Genomic DNA, 20,063 nt, shown 5'->3' with positions numbered 1-20,063 from the left:
AAACCCAGAGGCATACATAATAATATATAAAGCTATTACATTTCAGTTCAAAAAGCATAAAATAATCTAATTATGAGAAAAATTAGGCAAACTCAAGATAGGCATATTGGAGATTTCTATGGTGGTCCAGTGGTTAAGACTTTGCTTTCCAATACAGGGGATGTGTGTTGGATCCCTGGTCAAGGGCTAAGATCCCCACATGCCTTATAACCAAAAAACCAAAACATAAAACAGAAGCAATATTGAAACAAATTCAATAAAGAGTTTAAAAATGGTCCACATTAAAAAAATTTTTTTAAAATAGATTTATTCTTCAAAACAACTCATGTTTACACTTTAGAAATAACAAACAAACAAACAAAAACCAATGCAAGGCTAAATAACTATTCAAAATTAAAGGAGTCTAGAGAGAAGGACTGGTGCTGAAGCTTAAACTCCAATAGTCTGGCCACCTCATGCAAAGAGTTGACTCATTGGAAAAGACCCTGATGCTGGGAGGGATTGGGGGCAGGAGGAGAAGGGGATGACAGAGGATGAGATGGCTGGATGGTGTCACCGAATCGATGGACATGAGTTTGAGTGAACTCTGGGAGTTGGTGATGGACAGGGAGGCCTGACGTGCAGCAATTCATGGCATTGCAAAGAATCGGACATGACTGAGTGACTGAAGTGAACTGAGAGAGAAAAGACAATTAAGTGAAGTATATGATTTTGGATTGGACCCTAAATTATAGAAAAAAAAAGAAATTTTTACTGTATAGAACATTATTACTCAACAGGCTATATTTGAATAAAATCTACCTATTGTAGCAGGGTTAAGTGCATCAATTTTGTTAGATGTACTATGGTTATAAAAGAGAATGTCCTGGTACTTAGGAGATGCACACTGAAATCTTGGTTGAGGAGGGTCATCATTTCTGCAATTTAGTGTCAAATGGTTCAGTTGGTACTAAAAATGTCCAGAGGAACAAAAGTTGAAAAACTGGTGAATCTAGGTGAAAGGTATACACATTTATTCTACAAGCCTTACATCTTTTCTGTAAGTTTGAAATTATTTCAAAATAATGCATTAAAAACAAAAGGCAAGACAAATATGTGTGTTATGGCTCTGACAAGCTGTCCATGTGGACTTGGAATCTATTTAATCTGTAAAATAGAAATAATCTGACCTTTCTATCTCACAAACATTTATTAAGATCAGTGAGATAATGGGATTCATTCTTTATAAGAAAGAAAAGAGTGATTTTATCAAACCCTAGCTATACTTTATCATGAATGAAATTTAGTTATGTTTCAGACAATTAAAACTATAGCTTCTGTTTATAATTATAATAGTCATACATCAATTAAACAATGCCCTTGGAATGAATCTTTTCTCTGTTAACAGTAGGAGACAATTTTAAACTAAAATCAAACTGTATTAAAACAAACAAAGAAACATCTACAGTCATAATGACAGCCATAATCATGTGACTATGGATATTTATTGCTTGCAGATTTATGTTCTTGGTGCTGCTATCCTGGAGAACACTTTCATTTCTTGAATTTCAATTATAAGTGAATTGAGCTTATCATAGTCAGTATTCTCAAAGCTGGGAAAGCTTAATTTGATGGAAAGACCTTTTATATCACCACTCAGCACTGTTCTGCTTTGTGCTGGAAGTACAATGACAAATTCTTCGCTGTTTCTTCTAGCTCAATGCTATTTCACATACCCAAAGCCCTCTTTTTCTTTTGGTTTTATGTTTTCATTAAGACAGCAACATTTTCATGAATCATATATTTATACTTTTCTTTCACACTTTTCTTAAGCTTATTCAGAGTTGCCTCAACCAGTTTTATTATGTCCTGCAATTAAGATAAGAATCACTTGAATCATCCCTGCAATAATAGGTTAGTCTTTGGAAGGAATGATGCTAAAGCTGAAACTCCAGTACTTTGGCCACCTCATGAGAACAGTTGCCTCATTGGAAAAGACTCTGATGCTGGGAGGGACTGGGGGCAGGAGGAGAAGGGGACAACAGAGGATGAGATGGCTGGATGGCATCACGGACTCGATGGATGTGAGTCTGAGTGAACTCCGGGAGTTGGTGATGGACAGGGAGCCCTGGCGTGCTGCGATTCACGGAGTCGCAAAGAGTTGGACACGACTGAGTGACTGAACTGAACTGAACTGAACTGATCACTGAAAATCTTCTTGGACAAATTATTTACATTTTCCCAACCTCCTTTATTATCATCAGGTTCATTTTTCCTCTATAACTAAACGTTTTTTTTTCAGACAGAAGTACCAAAAATCACTAGTATTCTAACAAATACCAAACTCAATGACATCTTTTAATTTGTATTCTTTTTTTTTTTTTTATCTTTTTTTGTTTTGTGAAGTGACTGTCGCTCAATCGTGTTCAACTCTTTGCAACCCCATGGACTATACAGTCCATGGAATTCTCCAGGCCAGAATAATGGAGTGGATAGCCATTCCCTTCTCTAGGGGTTTCTTCCCAACCCAGGGATCAAATCCAGGTCTCCTGCACTGCAGGCAGATTCTTTACCAGCTGAGCCACCAGGGACACCCGACTGACCCAGCCAGCCACTCCAATTCTTTATCAGGGAACTTTTCTCCCTTAGGCCTCTATAGAGTCTATGTCTTTGATCAGGCTTCCCTGGTAGCTCAGATGGTAAAGTGTATGCCTACAATGCGGGAGACCCGGGTTCGATCTCTGGGTCGGGAAGATCCTTTGGAGAAGGAAATGACAACCCACTCCAGTACTCTTACCTGGAAAATCCTATGGATGGAGGAGCCTGGTAGGCTACAGTCTACGGGGTCATAAAGAGTTGGACATGACTGAGTGACTTCACATTCCTTCTTTCTCTAATCTTTTTTGGTCTTCTTTCTTCAAAAATAGGCCTCCAGGCTTCTTGTCTTGGCACTCTTTTCTTTTTGTCTTTTTAGGATCACATCTAATTAAGTCACCTCAGGGTGACTCGAGAGAAGTTCTAATCTCGAGACTCATCTTTCCTATTCATCCTCATGTAGATAGTTGGAACCCCCTCCTTCATGTCACTATACGTAGTCTATATACAACATGCTAAACACAGTGAGCCAGAGCATCCAACTGTCTGTGCCAAAGCCGGGCTATCTGCATACCAGCATCTATCTGGTCTATGAAATGGACCAGTTGGAAAAGAAAACTGTAAAAGGACAGGTGTTTTGGTATGAGGTGAGAAAGAGAGTTTTTATGATAAGAACAGTGGACAGTGTTCTTTTTTTTTTTTTTTTTTTGAACAGTGTTCTATAGTAAGAAAGAGGTAAACTGGTAATCTTAATAGTAACTTAATTTGAGATGACCATGAACAAATTGATTAAGAAGTGAAGAAAGAGAAGATGAAAGATGAAAGCAGGAGGAGATTGTGGTAAAGATGAGAGGGAGGGAGAGAGGGAGGAAGGATGAGCCATCATAGGTGTAGAAGTTTGAGTAATTAGCATGACAATAAAATGTACCATATGCCCCTTTATTTCTTCTTCACTGGAATAGAAATCTCTTCACCTGAATGGAATGTCACTTGAAAAACATTTTTTAACTTATCATGATTTTTTTCCAGGAAAAATTAGGATGAAATTTATTTTATTTTTTAAATTATTGTGATAAATTGATCTTTCAACAGATTTGGGGGAATATATACTCATAATAAAATCTGGCTCACACTACATATGCATTAATGTTTAAAAATTAGTCACAGCTTCCGATAGCAAAAGAGCTAAATTAAAGCCTAAATAATATTCCTTAGTATTGAAAGATACCCCCATACTGTGAGCTGATGCAATAGTGTTGAGACAGGTAACTAAAAACTAATTCACCAAGTTTGCAAAATCGAATATTCTATACTCTAGGTAATCTTAATATTGCTCAGTCACTGGAAATAAGATTATTCTGGAGATGGGTTTTTAAATGAAGGCAACATGGTCCTCCATTTACGAACATAATTTACTCTCATGAGTAGATAATCTTGTTAAAATATTGTCAGGTTAATTGAAATTGATTTCTGTTTACTAAACATAGTGAATACTAATCAAATATTAGACACTGAGATGTTAGAGGTATTTAAACCTTTGACACATGCTGTTAGCACTTGATAGAAGGATTTCTTGTCTCAGAGATCAACATTGCTTTTCAGCCTTTTCTTTAAAATATATAAAGAGAAAATGAAAGGAAATGGCCTGCATTATCTTTATTAAATTTTGTCAGTTGGGGATATTTGGGAGAATTTGGGATTGGTTTGGGGGTGATTATTTATTTTCATTGCTATAAATGGCACATTTGCTTTTCCATCTGCTTAATTCCACTGCAGGGTTTCTATACTCTACTACTCATAGCATCATTGAGTCCACATAATAGCTTTTATAGGAGACAGACATTACCGGCAATTTGAAAAGCAGGTTGAAGATAAAGCCTGATAGCTCACATGCCCTGGCCTGGTTACTTGGCTCACTTCTGAAGCTTATTCCAAATGGGCTATACAGATCTCCTGTGGTATATGTGTACCAGCTCTATGAAGCTTAAAGAAACATTTCCCCTAATACAAAAATAAACCCACCATAATCATTCATTCTGGGGAAATTTTACAGTTGTTAGTTAACCTACTCCCTTATGCCCTGCAATATTCATTAGCAGATTTCCTTGTTTATGAGTGATATTATATGGAAATGGTTATGGGAAGCTAACAGATGTAACCCCTGAAGTAAATTAGAAGGAAAAGTTCTGGTTTTACAGATGGTTCTATTGACTATGCTGCCCCCACCCTTCCACTTTAACATTTAGTTTTCTTTCAACAGAAAACTTTTCTTTACCGACTATGGGAATGTGGCCAAAGTGGAGCGGTGTGACATGGATGGGATGAGCAGAGCAAGGATAATTGATTCTAAGACAGAGCAGCCAGCTGCACTGGCACTAGACCTAGTCAACAAATGGGTTTACTGGGTAGATCTTTACTTGGACTATGTGGAAGTAGTGGACTATCAAGGAAAAAACAGACATACTATCATCCAAGGCAGACAAGTAAGTACAGTTTGGTTGGAAAATGCAGCTAAGGTAATAAAATGAATGATCTCATACTAGAAAGAAGACTGAAAATTGCAGTGTTGAAAATTTCTTATGAAGTCAAGCTGCAGTGGATCATAAAAATTGTGATGTGTTTGCTATATGGAAGAATGTTCTTTTCACAGTGTACTCCATAATACATGATGGGGGAGGACTTGATCTCCCTCCTTCCCTCTATTTAAAAAAAAAAAAAAAAACAGCACACAAAACAAAAACCAACAGAAATAAATCAAAAACAGCCAATGCAACCAGAAATTCTACACTAGTAAGAAAGAAAAGTATTAGAATAGGACAGATGTTATAACCTACTTACTAAAAACTAATTTAAGTATTTCATTTGTAAAAACCTGAACTATCATTTGTCCTGTGTGGCACAATAGGACAATATAGCTAATAATGCAAATGCTGGCTCACAGAAGTGTTATTATTATTTTAATATATTGGATTATATTTTGCCTTCTGAAGTGTTTAAATATTTACTTCCCAGAATAAAAATTTTGTGCAAGACACCAAGGTCAAATTTTTTCTCATTTGTGTTTTTTTTTTCCTTTGCTGAATTACAAGGTTTTGTAAATAACATTCAGTTAACAATTGAAGAAGATCTCTAAGTGGAGATGTCTTATTCACTAGAATGCTTTTGAAATTCAGTTTTATCTCACTGATCTTACTAATTTCATGTGAAATTCTCATTCTATAGAACTGCAGTAAGTGGCTTTCTTTGCTTTTTTCTATAATGCAAGGTACAAATACTATGTAATTTTCATGTCAAGTTACTTTTCCTTTATAATCAGCATTTAACAATGAAATATTTTCACTTCCTTGGAAGATAAACAAATGCACTAATCTGATCTGGGTGTCTAAAAAAAAAGTGTCCAATATTAGAAGTGAGGCCACTTATTTTTCTCTCACCTTCGACTGCCCTCAAAATCTTGATTTCTTTAGCCATCTTTAGTTATGACCTTAGAGCACCTAGTCTCTGAAATGATTATGATGTACCTTCTTTGGTGTCTATGTAATTGAAATTTCACATCATGAAACAGGATGAGGAATTCAAATGATCTACCTCATGGCTACTTTTAAAAGGTTTTTTTTTTTTCTTTTTTAATGTCTGAAGTTTTTAATTATCCATTATTTCCCCATTTCTATTGCCTGTGTTTTGCTGGTTCCCTAAACATGTTTAGTCTGCCAGTAAATATTCCAACATAGATAAAATTTTGTAAGAATTTGTCCTGTAATCAGAATGGCCTGTATACCACACCTAGTTCCTCCCACCTCTGTTGGGGATTGTAAGCAGAGTAACACTTTAGGTACTTTATGGTAAATACATCCTTCTGAATGCAAGCAGGGAGGCAGAGAGTAAAATTTGATCTTTATCGTATGAACATGTTTTCTACCCTCATCAATTGCCACCTCTATAGTCATGCTTTCTCTCTTAGACTGTGGATTGGCAACTAAGTAGACAGCAGTGTGGGTATGCCATGACTTCACTCTTCCAGATGGTTGGTCCCACACTTAGAACAAAGCATGCATTAAAAAATGGAAATAATGGAAGACTTTAGCTTGTTTATAACTTTTATAGGAAAAACATATTGCCCAAATCAAAATTGAGTTTTATATATATATATATAGTGAATATGATGTCAGTTATGCAGAAAATATTATTGATAAATACACACATTCCCTCCTTTATGACACTTGGTTTAGTAGCTAAGTCATGTCTAAGTATTGTGACCCCCTGAACTATAGCCCGCCAGGCTCCTCTCTGTCCATGAGATTCTCCAGGCAAGAATACTGGAGTGGGCTGCCATTTCCTTCTCCAGGGGATCTTCCCAACCCAGGAATCAAATCTGGGTCTCCTGCATTGCAGGTAGATGACTTACCCTCTGAGCTATGAGGGAAGCCCTCCTATGACACTTACTGGGGACCTTATGACACTTACTGGGAACTAATACTAACATAAAAAGTGATTACTGAAGTTTTAACATAGAATAATTCTCTCCCTTAATTTCTAATCTTTCATTTGTTGCCTAGACATGAAGAATTGAAATATGTCCAAAAACAATATGAAAAACCAGTCTTTTAGTCAACATCTTACATGAGAGGATCAGAAATTATAATGAAGAGTCATTAAGAAGATAGCAAATCAAATGAACTAGCAAGATTTCCTAAGTATAAATGTTTGTGATTTTGTTCTATAAATTTTTTTATAATAAATCATGGATAACTTCTCAAATTCTTTTAACTAAAAATCTATAATAAAAAGTGGACTAAAAATGCAATATAATGCCAAAGAATAGTGACAAATGCTTTTTCATCAAAATCTCTATGGCAAATCAATTGACAGATCTACTATACCCTGGTCCAGGACCATTTTAAATTAAATATAATACAAGGAATTCCCAAAGGCCTTGCACCTAGCATGTGCCCTATTGTATGAGAAAATCAGTATACTCATTCTTCCTTTGCTTCACTGGAAGTTTTCCATCAATTCAAGAAGTCTATTCTTACCCATAATCCCTAAGACATCTGCCAAGCAGGAAAGTTATGCTGTTAACTATAAAATGGCAACCCACTCCAGTGTTCTTGCCTGGAGTATCCCATGAATAGAGGAGCCTGGTGGGCTACGGTCCATGGGGTCGCAAAGAGTCGGACACGACTGAGCGACTTAGCGAGTGATGAAGTGTCATGGAGAACAGTAAACACTGTTATTTTCATATCACAGAGTTTCATGTTCATTATAAATAGACTTTAGAAAGAATGTAATTTCTGAGTAGAGAATGCTGACATTATTTATAATTATACTAAATATATGATTTCATTGTTTATTAATTTCCATGCGGGGAATAGTAGTGTAACCTGTATTTTTTTAAAGGGGATTTTCAAAGGTGCTTTCTCATCAGTCCTTTCATAGGCAAAACCAGGATTTTATAGATTATGTATATCCATGATTATATACATAAGTGGCCCACAGAAATATCTCAAATTTTATGTAACAATGCATAAGCATATTATTGAATATGCTTGAAAGTTTGATTTTCACTAGCCTTTGAAAAGTAGCTACTGAAAATGTTTTCTTCATGAAACATGGGGTTTTTAAGGCAAGAATACTGAAGTGGTTTGCCATTCCCTTTTCCAGGGGACCACATTTTGTCAGAATTCTCCACAATGACCCGTCCTTCTTGGGTGGCCCTACAAAACATGGCTCATGGTTTAACTGAGTTAAACAAGGCTGTGGGCCATGTGATCAGATTGGTTAGTTTTATATGATTGTGGTTTTCATTCTGTGTGCCCTCTGATGGATAATTGAAGAGGCTTATTGAGGCTTATTGAAGCTTTCTGATGGGAGAGACTGACTGAGGGGAAAACTGGGTCTTGTTCTGATAGGCAGGGCCATGCTCAGTAAATCTTTGATCCAAATTTCTGTTGATGGGCTGAAGAAGCTGAAGTTGAATGGTTCTGTGAAGACCTACAAGACCTTCAGGAAATAATACCCCAAAAAGATGTCCTTTTCATTATAGGGAACTGGAATGCAAAGTAGGAAGTGAAGAAATACCTGGAGTAACCAGCAAATTTGGCCTTGGAGTACAAAATGAAGTAGGGCAAAGGCTAATAAGAGTTTTGAAAAGATATACCCTGGTCATAGCAAACACCCTTTTCCAACAACACAAGAGAAGGTGATACACATGGACATCACCAGATGTCAACCAAAATCAGATTGATTATATTCTCTGCAGCCAAAGATGGAGAGGCTCTATACAGTCAGCAAAAACCAGACCAGGAGTTGACTGTGGCTCAGATCATGAACTCCTTATTGCCAAATTCAGACTTAAAATGAAGAAAGTAGTGAAAACCACTAGACCATTCAGGTATGACCTAAATAAAATCCTTTACAATTATACAGTGAAATTGGCAAATAGATTCAAGATATTCAATCTGATACAGAGTGCCTGAAGAACTGTGGACAGAAGTTCATGACATTGTACAGGAGGCAGTGATCAAGACCATCCCCAAGAAAAATAAATGCAAAAAGGCAAAATGGTTGTCAGAGGAGGTCTTACAAATAGCAGTGAAAAGAAAAGTGAAAGGCAAAGGAGAAAAGGGAAGATAAACCTATTTGAATGAGAGTTCTAAAAAATAGCAAGGAGAGATAAGAAAGCCTTCCTCAGTGATCAATGCAAAGACATAGAGAAAAACAAAAGAATGGGAAAGACTAGAGGTCTCTTCAAGAAAATTAAAGATACCAAGGGAACATTTCATGCAAAGATAGGCACAATAAAGGACAGAAATGGCATGGACCTAACAGAAGCAGAAGATATTAAGAAGAGGTGGCAAGAATACGTAGAACTATACAAAAAGATCTTCATGATCAGGATAATCACGATGGTGTGATCAATCACCTAGAGCCAGACATCCTGGAATGTGAAGTCAAGTGGGCCTTAGGAAGCATCACTATGAACAAAGCTGGTAGAGGTGATGGAATTCCAGTTGAGCTATTTCAAATCCTGAAAGATGATGCTATGAAAGTGCTTCACTCAATATGCCAGCAAATTTGGAAAACTCAAATGTGGCCACAGAACTGAAGAAGGTGTTTTCATTCCAATCCCAAAGAAAGGCAATGCTAAGGAATGCTCAGACTGCTACACAATGGCACTCATCTCACATGCTAGCAAAGTAGGGTTCAAAATCCTCCAAGCCAGGGTTCCACAGTATGTGAACCATGAACTTCCAGCTGTTCAACTGGTTTTAGAAAAGGCAGAGGAACCAGAGATCAAATTTCCAACATTTGTTGGATCATCAAAAAAGCAAGAGAGTTCCAGAAAAACATCCGTTTCTGCTTTATTGACTATGCCAAAGCCTTTGACCATGTGGATCACAACAGACTGTGGAAAATTCTTCAAGAGTTAGGAATACCAGACCACCTGACCTGCCTCTTGAGAAATCTGTATGCAGGTCAGGAAGCAACAGTTACAACTGGACATGGAACAACAGACTGGTTCCAAATCAGGAAAGGAGTATGTCAAGACTGTATATTGTTACCCTGTTTATTTAACTTATATGCAGAGTCCGTCATGAGAAATGCCAGACTGGATGAAGCACAAGCTGGAATCAAGATTGTCGGGAGAAATATCAGTAACCTCAGATACGCAGATAACACCATGCTTATGGCAGAAAGTGAAGAACTAAAGAGCCTCTTGATGAAGGTGAAAGAGGAGACTGAAAAGTTGGCTTAAAGCTCAACATTCAGAAAACTAAGATCATGGCATCTGGTCTCATCACTTAATGGCAAATAGATGGGGAAACAGTGGAATCAGTGTGATACTTTATTTTTAGGGCTTCAAAATCACTGCAGATGGTGACTGCAGCCATGAAATTAAAAGATGCTTGCTCCTTGGAAGAAAAGCTATGACCAACCTAGACATCATATTAAAAAGCAGAGATGTCACTTTGCCAAAAAGGCCCATCTAGTCAAAGCTATGGTTTTTCTAGGAGTCATGTATGGATGTGAGAGTTGGACTATAAAGAAAGCTGAGCGCCAAAGAATTGATGCTTTTGAACTGTGGTGTTGGAGAAGAGTCTTGAGAGTCCCTTGGACTGCAAAGAAATCTAACCAGTCCATCCTAAAGGAAATCAGTCCTGACCGTTCCTTGGAAGGACTGATGCTGAAACTCCAATATTTTGCCACCTGATGTGAAGAACTGAGTTGTTTGAAGAGACCCTGACGTTGGGAAAGATTGAAGGCAGGAGGAGAAGGGAATGACATGAGATGGTTGGATGGCATCACCAGCTCTATGGACATGAGTTTTAATAAGCTCTAGGAGTTGGTGATGGACAGAGAAGCCTGGTGTGCTGCAGTCCATGGGATTTCAAAGGACTGAGCAACTGAACTGAACTGAATGAAACATGAATACAATTTTCCCCATACATTTGAAACTGCTTTATCTACTACTGCATAATGTATTATTTTTATAGAAAAATTTTATATTAGTGAAATGTTGAATTCTTTGAGAGAAAATAAATGATAATATGCTCATGACTCTCCTATTATGGGGGTTTTCCACAGTAGTAAAAGCAATTTTTTTTTCTTTCAAGTTGAAAGCAACATAATTTAAAAATCATAGTTATTTTTGCATCCTTTCATAGGTCAAACATCTGTATGGTATAACTGTGTTTGAAGACTACTTATATGCAACTGATTCTGATAACTTCAACATCATAAGGATAAACCGATTTAATGGTAGTGATATTCATTCTTTAATTAAAATGGAAAATGCTAGAGCAATCAGAATCTATCAAAAAAGAATTCAACCAACAGGTAAGATTCCAAGACTTCTTCATAGCCTTCATAATGGTGAATTCAGTGGGGATATGACTCATGCCTTTGTGTGGTGTCAAAATGGGTGAGCCATAAATTCTCTATTTTGATAGCAAAAATGTACATGTCTGCATGATAAAATATAATAGAGCTCCCTTCCAAAGTCTAAATGACAAATTGTTCGGTTCCTAGTGGATTATATCTACAGCCATATAATTGAAATGATGGCTAGGTTTAAATTCAGGAAGAAACTTTCACTCTTGAGGTATGTACACAGAAAACTCAGATGCTGAGATGCTAGAGATTTTTCTTTCTTTTTTTTTTTTTTTTTGTATATCATTCTGGAAGACAAACTTCAAGTCAGGTGACTTTCTTGCAGTATCTGTCTATTTTTTATTGCAGTCACTTGGGGGGTATCTCTTGACTTAACTTCCCAACCATTTCTTAACACATGTTAATTAAAAATAATTTTTACCAAGAAAGCTGCAACATTGCTAAGTATCCCTGAAAAATTATTTGGCATTGTAGGTTAATGATGCTTGTTCATCAATACAAAGTAGGCTCAATTATATAGAGAACAATGTAACATACAAAACTACCACCCAAATTTTCATTATCTTTTTGTGCTTCAAATTAAAACTAATTTAGAATTATTTATCTATTAACATAAATTCAGTTTTTCTGTAGACAAAGTATTGTTAAACATATGTTTACAGGAAATTCAGACTTGGGATTCTGTAGATAACCTTTTCAAAGGTTTAAATTTGGTCTTATTAATTTACCAATTATTTTTGATCATTTATTAATACTATGTGCCACTAACTATTCTATGTACATTGAGAATACAGCTGAGTAAAACATACTAAAACATTATTTCCCTTATAAGATTTGCATTGTTGTAAAAAATACATAATGTTTTTCTTTTAAAATAAGTAAATTATTATATTAAAAGATAATAAGTGCTATGGAGAGAGATAAAGTAGATGAGTGTCATGAATAAGATTAGTTTACAATTTTATATTTAATGATCAGAGGAAATCTCATTGAAAGATAAAATTGCATGAAGACTTGGAGTAATTAAAGGAGAGAGACAAGTAGAAAGATCAGTAAGCTCAGTTGTGTCAAACTTTTTGTGACCCCATGGGTTGCAGTACCCCAGGCTTCCCTGTCCATCACCAATTCCTGGAGCTTGCTTAAATTCACATCCATCAAGTTGGTGATGCCATCCAACCATCTTATCCTCTGTGGTCCCCTTCTCCTCCTGCTGTCAATCTTTCCCAGCATTGGGTCTTTTCCAGAGAGTCAGTTCTTCACATCAGGTGGCCAAAGTATTGGAGCTTCAATGAGGAAGAGGATGCTTGGATAGTGGATAGTTCAGTGAGCAGTAAGGAGACCCATATGTCTGAAGCAGAGCAAACACAAGGAAGAGAAGCAGGCAATTAAGTTGGAAAAAATGAAGAACAGTAACTAGTAGGGCCCGACAGACAGTTATAAAAAAGTTTGCTTATACTTTGCATGACATGGATAGTCCTCAGGAAGCCATACATAGAGGAGTCTCAAAACCTGACTTACTTTTTAAAGAAACCAGTAGGATTGCTATGTTGACAGTAGGCTATGGGGAACAAAGATGGAAGGTTAGAGATGACGGTGGAATGGACCAAGATGGTAGCAGTGAAGGTGGTGAAAAGTAGACTGAGGATATATTTGAAAGTATAACCAACAGGATTTCCTGATGAATTTGATATGAGTTGCACATTTAAAAGAGAGACAAAGGTGATGACAATGTGTTGGGCTGAGTAATTGGAATAACCAAGTTATTTTTGAGATTTAGGAAAACTAAGTTTGGAGAAAATTGTGTGTAAATAAGATATATATATATTTTTTTTTCACATATTATTTTGAATGCCTATCATAAATTCAGGAGGAGATATCAAGAAGCTATTTGAATATACAAGACTGGATTTCAGGGGAAAATCCTAGCTAGACATAGCAATTGAGCATCATTGGCATATAGATGACAATTTTTTTTCCTTTTAAAAGAAAGTAAAATGGATGTGATCACCAAGGAAGTAACTATAGATTGGCCATTGGACTCAACAGTCAACAGTGTGAAGCTCGTAGGTATCTGACAAGTGCAATTTTGTGGTGAGGAGAATGTCTGGTTAGAATGGATCTGAGAAAGGAAAGAAATAAATTGTACAAAATGAGCATGGATAACTTTGAAAAGTATTGATATTAGATGGAGCAGGGAAATGGGGAGCTGATTGAAGGATTGCTTGGAGAATTAAGATTAAAAGTAGTTATTTTCCCTCCAAGATGCAGAAGCAATGGCAGATTTATAAGCTGATGGGCATGATCCAAAGGAGAGAGCAAAAGTAATGCAGAAAGTTAAAAAGTGAAGACTTGCTAATTAGCTGACAAAAGATGTTCTCTAGTGTAGAAATGGGGTGAAATTGGAAAGTAAAAGCAGTCAGCTTAGTTCAGTCACTCAGTCGTGTCTGACTCTTTGCGACCCCATTAATCGCAGCACGCCAGGTCTCCCTGTCCATCAACTCCCGGAGTTCATTCAGACTCACGTCCATCGAGTCCGTGATGCCATCCAGCCATCTCATCCTCGGTCATCCCCTTCTCCTCCTGCCCCCAATCCCTTCCAGCATCAGAGTCTTTTCCAATGAGTCAACTCTTCACATGAGGTAGCCAAAGTACTGGAGTTTCAGCTTTAGCATCATTCCTTCCAAAGAAATCCCAGGGCTGATCTCCTTTAGAATGGACTGGTTGGATCTCCTTGCAGTCCAAGGGACTCTCAAGAGTCTTCTCCAACACCACAGTTCAAAAGCATCAATTCTTCAGTGCTCAGCCTTCTTCACAGTCCAACTCTCACATCCATACGTGACCACTGGAAAAACCATAGACTTGAGTAGATGGACCTTAGTCGGCAAAGTAATATCTCTGCTTTTGACTATGCTATCTAGGTTGGTCATAACTTTTCTTCCAAGGAGTAAGCATCTTTTAATTTCATGGCTGCAGTCACCATCTGCAGTGAATGCTTTTGGGCAAAACAGATATTTAAACTACACTCCAGCTATCTTTTCATTTAGAGAATGTGGAACATAAAAAGCATAGCATAGTTTTAAAAAACACATACATTTTAATATTAGAAGAAAATTATCATATTATTCATCACAATTCCAAGTGGTGATTAAAAAGAAATGTACTTACAATCATATAAAAATCTTACTGATTTTATTCCTTTTCTCTTTGACCTGTTTCTTTTTCTCATCTTCTCCACCTAGTGCTTTTCCTATTTTTTCATTTTGTTTTTCTCTAATTTCTACACCCATGAAATATTCTACTATTCCATAATACCTACATGCAAACTCAACCTTCTCCTTTAACAGTTACTATGCGCACACACACACACACACACACACACACACACACACACACACAATTCATGTATGGGAGGGTCCTCCAAATGACAATGAATACAAAATTGAAAAAAAAAATTCAGCACTTCTCAATAAAGGTGATCACTGAATCACATTTATTCTAGTTTAGTGAGCTTGTGTGCTTAGTCATTCAGTCATGTCCAACTCTTTGTGATCCCATGAACTGTAGCCCACCAGGCTCCTCTGTCCATGGGATTTTGCAGGCAAGAATACTGAAGTAAGTTTCCACAACAAACTGTGGAAATTTTTTAAAGAGATGGGAATATCAGACCATCTGACCTGCCCCCTGAGAAGTCTGTATGTAGGTCAAGAAGTAACAGAACCAGAAAGGGTACATCAAGGCTGTGTATTGTCACCCTGCTTATTGAACTCCTATGTAAAGTACATCATACGAAATGCAGGACTGGATGAAGCACAAGCTGGAATCAAGATTGCTTGGAGAAATATGGATAACCTCAGATACTCAGATGACACCACCCTTACAGCAGAAAGTGAAGAGGAACTGAAGAGCCTCTTGAAAGTGAAAGAGAAGAGTGAAAAAGTTGGCTTAAAACTCAACATTAAAAAGACCAAGATCATGGCAGCTGGTCCCATCACTTAGTGGCAAACAGATGGGAAAACAATAGAAACAGTGAGAGACTATTGTTTTTTGTTTTTTTTTTGCACTCCAAAATCATGGCAGATGGTTACAGCAGCTGTGAAATTAAAAGACACTTGCTCCTTGGAAAAAAAGCTATGACAAATATAGACAGCATATTAAAAAGCAGAGACATTACTTTGCTGATAAGGGTCCATCTAGTCAAAGCTATGGTTTTTCCAGTAGTCATGTATGGATGTGAGAGTTGGACCATAAAGAAAGCTGAGCACTGAAGAACTGATTCTTTTGCACTGTTTTGTTGGCGAAGACACTTGAGAGTCTCTTGGACTGCAAGGAGATCAAACCAGTCAATCCTAAAGGAAATCAGTCCTGAATATTCATTGGAAGGACTGATGCTAATGCTGAAATTCTAATATTTTGGCCACCTGATGCAAATAACTGACTCATTTGAAAAGACCCTGATACTGGGAAAGATTGAAGGCAGGAGGAGAAAGGGACCACAGAGGATAAGATGATTGGATGGAGTCACGGACTCAAAGAACATGAGTTTGAACAAGCTCCAGGAGTTGGTGATGGACATTGAAGCCTGGTGTGCTATAGTACATGGGCTTGCAAAGAGTCAGACACTTTGCGGTGTCAGTAAGTCAGTCACTAAGTCTAATAGTAGATTATTTCAGAAGAAATCTTTTCTGCTTTAACTACAAACCTGGGATATTTTAGTAGTATTTTTTTGTATTTGTCACAGAAATGTATTTTTTAAGTGTGATAAACATGTACCAAAAAATCATGTTACTTTTATTTGGTTTGCATGTTCACAGGTTAGATTAATATGAAAGCATTTTACTTCTTACAATTTTTTTTAAAGGTAGCCTTAGGAGTATTTGGGCAAATCCCTACCTTCCATGGGGTTTAAACTCTTTCCAATTGATTATGATATGATATAGTTGAGTAGATTTTTTTTTTTCTAGAATTCCCTCTTCTGTGCTGTCAAAGTTTCAACATACTGATGCATGTAATTATATCTCCTTTGGAGAATTTCAAGCATGCTGTTTTTCATTTGTTGTAGTCAGAAGCCATGCGTGTGAAGTGGATCCATATGGAATGCCAGGGGGATGTTCACACATCTGTCTGCTCAGCAGCAGCTACAAAACACGGACCTGTCGCTGCAGGACTGGCTTCAACTTGGGAAGTGATGGCAGGTCATGCAAAAGTATGTTATTGAAAATCAAACATTTGCCAGCAGCTAATGCTTCAGAGTAGGATTCTTAGAATTAATTAAGAGCATCAACATCAGCTAAATGTGAGCTATCACCAGGTCAAATTTGCTGTGAAATGTATACTAGCCATTTTTCTCAAAATCAATATTTAGGTTTATTTTTTCTTTTGTATGTGCATGGTAATGTGAATGAGAAAGCTAATTGGACTGTAGAGTCACTAAATTTATGAATCTTTGGGAAACATACTTTAGGGAAGATTTTTAGGAAATCCTTTCCTTATTACCTAAAAAATGTTTGTGATCTAATGAGCCTTAATTATTGGTTGGCCAGATTTTCTCTTTTCTGAACCAAGATGCTGCTTCTAATAATAGGTGTGTTGTTTAGTCCAACAGAAATTCACATAAAGTAATACTTCACCTTACCAGCATTGGGGGGTGAAATTTATTTTATTAGTTCATTTTCCATGTAACCAGAGCTATACTAATTAAATATCAATCTTTTTAATAATTTTGTTGAAAAGCTTTCTAGTAGCTAGATCTTTGTTGTATTTCTGATATATGCCAAAAAATTTCATTGTTCTTAATGTTCATAATCAGATATAGTATTAATGTTCCTCATAAAGATGGTATCCATGTCGAGACTATCAGTCTGTTTCCCAAATACCATAATTTTTAAGGTTATGATATCTGCTTTTTATAGTGTATATTTAATTGTTCTTAACTTAAGTTTAAATTTTGCACAAGTATAATTAAGGTCTTCATAATCAGATATAATAATATCCCTCATAGAAATGATATCCATGTTGAGATTAAGAGTGTTTAAATGTTTCCCCAAAACCATACTTTTTTATATTTATCTCTCTTTCATCATGACCTTTTTTTCCTGTCTGTGCTCTCTGTGGTCACTGTCCTGCCATCTCTTTTACTTTCTTGCCATTGGCTTGATGAAGATAGTGAGATGAAACCTCTAAATTTATTATAATTTTAAATCTAAGTGGTTAGAATTCATAGCATAAGTACTTTTAAATTAAGAACCAAAAAGGCTTAACTGTGATAAAATATATGCATTTTTGTACTGTTTTAAAATTTCTAACTTTGTGGCAAATGCTAGGAATATTATAGAGACACCAACTCTGATGTTCAGGAAGTCCTCTAGATAATTGAGGACATTGTGTCAGAAGCCTCAAGATAGGAGTGTGTGTGTGTGTGTGCATGTGTGTATGTGTGTGTAACCAGCCTTTAAGCCACTCTCCTTACCACTTGGAAAGTGATGGCATGTCATACAAAAATATAAACATGAACACTTCAGTTCAATTCAGTTCAGTCGCTAGTCGTGTCCGACTCTTTGCGACCCCATGAATCGCAGCACGCCAGGCCTCCCTGTCCATCACCAACCCCCGGAGTTCACTCAGACTCACGTCCATTGAGTCAGTGATGCCATCCAGCCATCTCATCCTCGGTCGTCCCCTTCTCTATGTGCATGTGTAGGTGTGCATATACATGTTTGTTATACCGGCAAACCAAACAAAAAGACCCTCTTCCTTTCCTCTTGACATACACAAAAGAAAAAGAGGGATGTGGAAAAATCGTTTCTCCACCACTGCTACTGCTGCTAAGTCGCTTCAGTCGTTTCCGACTCTGTGCGACCCCATAGACGGCAGCCCACCAGGGTCCCCCGTCCCTGGGATTCTCCAGGCAAGAACACTGGAGTGGGTTGCCATTTCCTTCTCAAATGCATGAAAGTGAAAAGTGAAAATGAAGTCGCTCAGTCGTGTCCTACTTTTCGCAACCCCATGGATTGCGGCTCACCATCCTCCACGGGATTTTCCAGGCAAGAGTACTGGAGTGGGGTGCCATTGCCTTCTCCAACCACTAGATGTATGTATATCAGCAGAAGCAGCAAAAGGCGGTTTCATTTCCACATTGCAAACTCAAGCTAGTCCATCCTGAGTACTAACCCAACTTTACATGCATATGTGCTTGGAGGGAAAATTGAAGAGCAGAGCTTCATAAGCTTCAGTTGTCTCTAACACAGTGATCAGTCAAAGTACCTGCATGCATGTTAAGTCGCTTCAGTCAGGCTCGACTCTTTGTGACTCTGGACTGTAAAGCTCTCCCTGCTCCTCTGTCCATGGGATTTTCCAGGCAAGAATACTGGATTGGTTGCCATTTCCTCCTTCAAGGGATCTTTCCAACTCAGGAATCCAGCTCAGCATCCTTTATGTCTCCTGAATTGGCAGGTACATTCTTTATCACTAGTGCTCCTGGGAAGCCCTCAATCAAGGTAAATTAAATTAACATTTAAATTAACAGAAACAGTAATATCTATTTTAAGCAGAAAGGATCAAACACAAATAGATAGGTACTTAAAAAATCATTGAGGTGCCTGAAGCAGCAGCTTCTAGACTGACTTAGGAATTTTCCTTTTATAGCCATCACAGATTAGCCTGGCTTAAGCTGAAACACCTACCACCATCAGAAGCTAGGGTATCAGGAGGCCACAAATGGCAATGATAATTTTAAAAGCACAATTTTAGCTGAGTTCTACTGATTAAGAAGTTTGTAACATAACTATTAGCTTCATAAATTAAATATACTGGCAAACAAAACAAAGTGCAATCAAAAGATGCCTTTTTCCTTGCCACTTGATATACACAATAGAAGATTAATGTGGAAAAATTCAGTTTCTCCATTAGATGAATACCAGCAGAAGCAGCCAAAGATGGTCTCATTTTCACATTCCAAACTCAAGTTAGTATATCTTGTACTAACTCAACTTCGATTTAGGTACTTAAATAAAAATTAGAGCCATGGCTATAATAGTGTCTGTGGAGTGTAATTTTTAGTTTTCAATTGTCTATAATAGAAGAAAACACATTAGAAGAAAGTTAAGGTACCCAATGATTGAAAAAAAAAACTGAATAAAACAATGGGAAAACAGTTACCATTCTTGTTTAAAATATGCATGCACACGTACACATGTATTAAACTGATGAGGTCTACCGATTACTAATTAAAGCATCAATTAAAAATAAACATATGTTAGAAGAAATAAATGTTAGCAAAAATGAGTATTGAGAAACCAGTTTTCTTATGCATTACTAATAGAACTGGAAAATCTATATATAATATACTGTATTATATATTATAAATTGATATCACTATTGGAAAGACATTTGATAATATATACAAAAGACACAAAACTGATAACATCCTTTAGCATCTACTTTTGACTAAAGAAATCCATTGTAAATGCATGTATGATAACAAAACCCCAGAAACCATCTGAATATCCTACACTATGTAAGGAGCTGACTATATTATATTGCCTCTCTAACAATATACTACCATTGATACTGCCTCTCTAACGTGATACTGCCACTGAAAA

At 36.9% G+C, this 20,063-nt stretch overlaps 1 protein-coding gene across 1 annotated transcript in view; it reads left to right on the top strand.

The window, feature by feature from the left end:
• The first annotated feature begins 3,086 nt into the window (after window positions 1–3,086).
• LOC120854135 (low-density lipoprotein receptor-related protein 1B-like) overlaps window positions 3,087–20,063 on the top strand; it is an 86,392-nt gene continuing 69,415 nt past the window's right edge. The window contains exons 1-4 of the mRNA XM_040227931.1: window positions 3,087–3,221; window positions 4,821–5,057; window positions 11,241–11,412; window positions 16,526–16,669. Of these exons, the coding sequence (XP_040083865.1) occupies window positions 3,087–3,221; window positions 4,821–5,057; window positions 11,241–11,412; window positions 16,526–16,669 (688 nt within the window). The remainder of the gene's footprint in view (window positions 3,222–4,820; window positions 5,058–11,240; window positions 11,413–16,525; window positions 16,670–20,063) is intronic.

The sequence above is a fragment of the Oryx dammah genome, unplaced genomic scaffold, assembly GCF_014754425.2.
Source record: "Oryx dammah isolate SB20612 unplaced genomic scaffold, SCBI_Odam_1.1 HiC_scaffold_27, whole genome shotgun sequence".
NCBI lineage: Eukaryota > Metazoa > Chordata > Mammalia > Artiodactyla > Bovidae > Oryx > Oryx dammah.
This window is presented reverse-complemented; position numbering and strand designations above follow the sequence as displayed.